The 6,293-nt window shown below is 47.2% G+C and overlaps 1 protein-coding gene across 2 annotated transcripts; it reads left to right on the forward strand.

Moving 5' to 3' along the window:
• The first annotated feature begins 1,676 nt into the window (after nt 1–1,676).
• Nucleotides 1,677–4,810, forward strand: LOC144328658 (uncharacterized). 2 transcript variants are annotated; one of them, XM_077932719.1, is made up of 3 exons: nt 1,677–1,814; nt 2,805–2,905; nt 3,880–4,810. In XM_077932719.1, the coding sequence occupies exons 2-3, from the start codon at nt 2,822–2,824 to the stop codon at nt 4,738–4,740; spliced, it is 945 nt and encodes a 314-aa protein (XP_077788845.1). In that variant the 5' UTR covers nt 1,677–1,814; nt 2,805–2,821; the 3' UTR covers nt 4,741–4,810. The 2 variants fall into 2 exon arrangements, with proteins under 2 accessions (XP_077788845.1, XP_077788844.1); XM_077932718.1 differs by having other exon boundaries at nt 1,699–1,898.
• Nucleotides 4,811–6,293: the final 1,483 nt, after the last annotated feature.

The following is a 6,293-nucleotide window of genomic DNA, read 5'->3' on the forward strand; positions in this document are numbered from 1 at the left end:
GTTTCTGGCCCATACGCTGCCACATGTACTAATTCATCATTTTGTTCTGACTCGTTCTGCATTGCAATGCCCACTGCCAAGGACAAATGATGGCCTAAGAAAGGTGGAAGCCAATATGGGATTCAAGAGCAGCCTGGAAGCTGAGGCAAGGCTAGTTCAGAAAAATTTACAAAGCCTAGGGAGCTGGTTTCAGGACCACGGTTAGCAGAGAAGACAAATTGTCTTAGCAACCAACAGAGTTTTATAGCCTGGACTAGGTATTCAAGATGAAAGCCTTGTCCCATGAACAGAGTATCTGGCCAGTTAAAGGATTGGTACATTTTTCCTATACCTGTTGGCTTCTTCTAGGCCAAAGTATTTAAACTATGAGGGACTTCTATGGGGAAATTGTCACAGGTTTCCTGCAAGGCGTCATGGTCCATTGACTGAGACTGTGGTGATAGAGGATTCTCTTCGTGGGGCAAGATTTGGGCTCTGGTGCAGGAAGCAAAACCTTCTGCTCTGCCTCAGGGTTGCTATATTTGAGGATTACTGATCTGGCAGCATGATACATTTCAATCTGCATTTTAAATGGAAACCATTATTTAAACAGCCCCATAATGACATATAGGGACGCGGGTGGCGCTGTGGGTAAAAGCCTCAGCGCCTAGGGCTTGCCGATCGAAAGGTCGGCGGTTCGAATCCCCGCGGTGGGGTGCGCTCCCGTTGTTCGGTCCCAGCGCCTGCCAACCTAGCAGTTCGAAAGCACTCCTGGGTGCAAGTAGATAAATAGGGACCGCTTACTAGCGGGAAGGTAAACGGCATTTCCGTGTGCGGCTCTGGCTCGCCAGAGCAGCGATGTCATGCTGGCCACGTGACCCAGAAGTGTCTCCGGACAGCGCTGGCCCCCGGCCTCTTGAGTGAGATGGGCGCACAACCCTAGAGTCTGTCAAGACTGGCCCGTACGGGCAGGGGTACCTTTACCTTTACTTTTTATAATGACATATGGCTAGCCTTCAGCAGGGGCAAAACTAGACTTTAGTTCACCCTGGTCAAAATCCCAGTTTGGCACATTCCATTTGCATTTGCACACACACACATGGAATCTGGGTGTCTCAATGGTGCCCCTCTGGACATTTCACCCAGGGCAGAAAAACCAGGCTAGCCCCCACCACACCCCATAGCTACAGCTCTGTCTTCAGTCAGATGAGTTGGTCACACATTGCACTAAACACAGATACAAGCTGTCTCTACACATGTACAAGTGTTTATGAGATAGATTGTACCATGTGCACATAACATGTGAAGACCTCTGGAGTCAGAAATGAACCTGCAAAGGAATAGGTCCTCTGAGGCATCCAATAAAAACACTTGTCATTGGAGATTAATGAAGGAACTTTATTGGGAAAGGGTGTGAAATGGATTATATGGGAACACATACACTTATAGCAGCCTTTCTCAACCTTGGGTCCCCAGATGTTGTTGAACTACAATTCCCACCACCCCTAGCTAGCAAGGCCAGAGGTCAGGGATGATGGGAGTTGTAGTCCAACAACATCTGGGGACCCACAGGTTGACAACTGCTGACTTATAGGGATAGGGACAGAAGTATGTAGTGCCTATTCTGTTCCCAGAGGGAATGGAATAGAATGTCTGGAAAGGGAAAAGTGTAGAATGTGGGGAAAGATCAAAGTGAGATAAACAGTTGGTGGCAGTTGGAGCAGCAGCAGCAGCTTGCGGCAGGACGAAGGAAGCATAAGAAGGAAGAAGAAGAAGAAGAAGAGAGGAAAGACTTCACAGAGAAAAGTCAAAAGGGAGCCAGAACATCAAAACTGGTAGATTGGATGGAAAAGACTGTGAATTAGACTTCTCCAGCTTTCAGAAGGAAACTGAAACCATTCTCTGTGGTTTGGGGTTAGGTAGGTTACTTTCTGTTCTTTTATATTCACTGTATAATGAACTCGTTGGGTTTCCTATTCATATACATGCTCCCTTTCTACACCCATCTTGGAATGGAAGGAGCCTGGTGGAGTTGGTCTTTCAGCAGAGCGGATTATTACTGATGTAATATAGAGAAATCTTTTGGGGAAGCACTTACACACAGAGGGAGGAACCCCTTATGCCAAAGGTGGCTTCCTTATTCTGGAGTAGTGGTTTTCAAGATGTGTTCTGGAGAACTGTAGGATCCCTTTAAAGGTTTTTGGAGTTTCTTTCATGCGGAGCCAATTATGATGGGTCAGCTGCTCTGAAATGCAGCTCATCTACCACATCAAACATACATTTAAATGCACATCTCCATTTGTGAATGTTACATCACAGTGCTGGTTCGAGCTGTTGACCATTATGTGAAGCCCACCATGCTGGTTTTCCATGACTCCAGACGGCATGCCAAAGCTCTGTGGCAAATGAGCTGGACAGTTCCTTGACAGGTGTACAAAAGGGGGGGGGGCGGTTTGGCAACCGGAGGACATCTGCATCGCATAGTCAAGGGAGCCACAAACCAAATATGGGAGCCAGTGTGGTGTAGTGGTTAGAGCACTGGACTACAGCCCGGGAGACCTGAGTTCTAATCCCTACTCTGCCAAGGGGCTCCCTGGGTGACCTCGGACCCATTTTCTTCTCCCAGCCCACCCTACCTGATGGGGTTATTGACAATTGTGATGATAAAAAAGGGAAGAGGAACTTTTTCGCATCTTCTCAAGTTCCTTGCAGGGAAAGCTAGATTTAAATAAGTGAATAGTAAACTAGTACATGGGTAGATATAATAGAACAAAACAGATGTGCAGCATGCCAGTTCCCAGTGTTCGTTTCTCTTTCCTCACTAGGAAGAAAAGAGGGAGAGATGTTGTTCCTCCCCTGGCTGATGTTCTGGGGCCTCATCCATCTTACCAAAGCTGGCCCAGTTTCTTCAGTTTCAGCAAGAAATGTGAGTAGAGAGTGGTTCCTGCCTGATTTAGTGACATGGTTCAGGCAGAGGCATTTCAGCAAATATTCCCAGAAGTGTTTGTGTGTGCTGAAGTTCTCCAATAGTTTGAAGGGAGCCTGAAAAGGGAAATCTAAAAACAAACAAACAGAAAATTCATTTCTAAGATATTTCAGCCTCTTCCCAAAGAGTGGCACCTCCCTTACCCAGCTTTGGGAAGCTGGCTTGGGATGGTGTGTGTGTGTGTGTATGTGTGTGTGTGTGTGTGTGTGTGTGTGTATCAATTTTTGGCCTTGCACAGGGCAGCTCTTTACCAAGGTCTTACACCTTCCTGCACCTGGTAATTGAATCACCTTTGTCTCTGCCAAGGAAGGAAAGGGAAGCCTGAAGGTACACAGGGCATTGCCTACATTTTGATGCCCAATGTTTCTGAAACTTGTGGTGGTCGTGGTGATGATTGAAGTAAGTCCCCATTAAGGGTGCTCAGGGGGAGTGTCACGGGCAGGACTTTGGGGCGGGGGACTCAGACTTAGTCCTAAGCCCATTCAGCTCAGCCACATTACTGGACCACCGGGCATAGAACCTTATTTTAAAGATTTTATTTCCCTCTCCCAGGTTTAAGCAGAGCAGCAGTTCCACTACTGAACAGGGCTTGGATCTCTTCTAACTTAACGCCAGTTTAACTTACTCCAGGCTTGCTTTATGCCAGCTTCTTGTGGATGGGATTGCTCTATTAATTGTAAAAAACCTCTAATGGGTTTCCATAAGATATAAAACTCACATTAAAATTATTGACAAAAGTCAGAAGTTAAAAGCAAATTGGCTTGAAATCAACAGGAAACTTTGCATATCTGGGCCGGCTTGTTGAAAACAGTGAAGGGAAGGCGCCTGCCTAATATCACTGGGCAGGGAGTTCCAGTAGGTACTGCCACATTGAAAAATCAGTTCCTTACACCTGTTGTGACTTCTATCCATAGGAAGAATCCCTTCTTCCTTCAGCTAACAAGACTGTGCTTGGAAGAGGCATGCATCTCAAAGAAGGCGATCTCAACATCACAACCATCCTCTCCACGACATTTTTTAGTGTTCCGCATCAGATCCAGTCTAACTATATCATGGACTTCCTAATGTGTGTGCTGGGAGACCGTATATTTGCACGTTTCATGGTCTCCTTCTTTGTGCTTGGGATTTTGGGAAATGTTGCCATTTTCTCCTATCTCCTTTTCTATATCAAGAGGAAGTCCTGGAATGCCTACATCTGGAACTTCACCATCGCCAACTGTGGCATCTTTCTATTTTTGTGCAGTTCCTTTCTGCTGGCTTTCATTAATTATATTTTTCATTCCTGCGACGCCTTTGAGAAATTGTTCCTCTCTCTGGCCTACTTGCTTTTATACACCCAGTGTAGCTGCATGCATTTCATTGTGGGCATTGGTGTTGACTGGGTCCTCCTTCTCCTCTCTCCAAGCTGGCACAGAAGCCACCAACCATCCCTGTCTTCGCTTATATCGGCTGTCACCTCTATTGTCCTGTGGCCCCTGCTGTGCCAACTGCTGTTCTTCTTCAGCCTGGGGTTCGACACGCAAACTGTTGTCATCCTCTCCTTGATCCTTTTCCTCCCACTGGTGTCCATCTCCTTTCAGACCTTGATCGTCAACACGTGGTACAACTTGGGCCAGCGAAAGAAAATCCATACGGAGAGAATGCTTGAGATGCTTGGCTCCATCGTCACCCTGGTGCCTCTCCATCTTTTCTTCACCCAGAACTCTGACTGCGCAATCATCTTATTGTTCTTCATGCTGTATGTTTTGTTTTTGTGTTTTGCCCGGATGAGCTAAGAAGGGTTGGAGTTGGCTTGTAGTACCAAACCTACATCAAGATGAATAAAGCTTGCACACTTCTGCTTTTAAAATATGGCTGTTTGTCCCATACCTTTTTATTTAGAATATTTTCTTTTCAAAAGACAAAAGAGGAGATTCCTAAATCTTTAAATGGATAAGCATCCTATATTCGTCACTAAGGCAGAGTAATTCTAAAGCTTCAGGCCCGAGAGTCAAAGGTGGCTTTTCAAGGCTCTCCCATTGGCCCCGAACTCTCTGCAGGGGATCCTCAGACCCAGAGGCCAAATGAGGCCCTCCAAGCCTCTCTTTCTGCCCCTTGGGAATCCCCTCAATCCATACATCCTCCTAAGTCTCTCGTCTTAAAGGTAAAGGTAAAGGTACCCCTGCCTGTACGGGCCAGTCGTGTCCGACTCTAGGGTTGTGCGCCCATCTCACTTAAGAGGCCGGGGGCCAGCGCTGTCCGGAGACACTTCCGGGTCACGCGGCCAGCGTGACGAAGCTGTTCTGGCAAGCTGGCACCAGCGCAGCACACGGAAACGCCGTTTACCTTCCCGCTATAAAGCGGTACCTATTTATCTACTTGCACTTAGGGGTGCTTTCGAACTGCTAGGTGGGCAGGAGCTGGGACCGAACGACGGGAGCTCACCCCTCCGCGGGGATTCGAACCGCTGACCATACGATCGGCAAGTCCTAGGCGCTGAGGTTTTACCCACAGCGCCAGGCGCGTCCCTAAGTCTCTCGTCTCACTGTCCCTCTTTTGCAAGCCTCTTGAGTTTTTACTTGGCTGAAATGTGTCCTTGTCCTAGAATCATAGAGAAGAGGAGAAGAAGAAGAAGAAGAAGAAGAAGAAGAGAAGAGTTTGGATTTGATATCCCGCCTTTCACTCCCCTTCAGGAGTCTCAAAGCGGCTAACATTCTCCTTTCCCTTCCTCCCCCACAACAAACACTCTGTGAGGTGAGTGGGGCTGAGAGACTTCAAAGAAGTGTGACTGGTCCAAGGTCACCCAGCAGCTGCATGTGGAGGAGCGGAGACGCGAACCTGGTTCTCCAGATTACGAGACTACCGCTCTTAACCACTACACCACACTGGTGGAATTATACACACACTAGAATTATAGAGAATTATAGAATTATACACACACTAGAATTATAGAGTTGGAAGGTTCCGAAAGGGTCCTCCAGTACAACACCTTGTGATGCAGGATTAGCGATGATGTCTCTTGCTTGCCACGATAAGAGGATGGTGGTGTGTGTGTGTGTACACATCCTTGATCTTAGTCAAAAGGCTGAGAAATATAAGCTTGCCATTTCCTGTTCAGAGGCATTATTGCTTCTGGCCATGGAGGCAGAACAAAACAGGGGTGGCAGTCACTGAACAAAAGTTGAAGACAGCTCATTTCAAGTGCCATTGCCCACTGCATGCTGAGTTTATCTGCAGACATCCAGCAGTGGAGTGGCCATGGTGGACACCATGCATAGCACTGGTTGTTCAGATGTGCTGTGCTGGAATTTGTCTTCTAATTTCTTGACAGTCATATCCCTGCCACCCT

This window comes from Podarcis muralis, chromosome 8 (assembly GCF_964188315.1).
Source record: "Podarcis muralis chromosome 8, rPodMur119.hap1.1, whole genome shotgun sequence".
Taxonomy (NCBI): Eukaryota; Metazoa; Chordata; class Lepidosauria; order Squamata; family Lacertidae; genus Podarcis; species Podarcis muralis.

Excerpts from the sequence above, each read along its gene's own strand:
- LOC144328658 (XM_077932719.1), top strand. The coding sequence starts at position 2,822 with ATGTTGTTCCTCCCCTGGCTGATGTTCTGGGGCCTCATCCATCTTACC. Across the intron at positions 2,906-3,879 it reads CTTCAGTTTCAGCAAGAAAT|GAAGAATCCCTTCTTCCTTC; the intron begins GTGAGTAGAGAG and ends TTCTATCCATAG.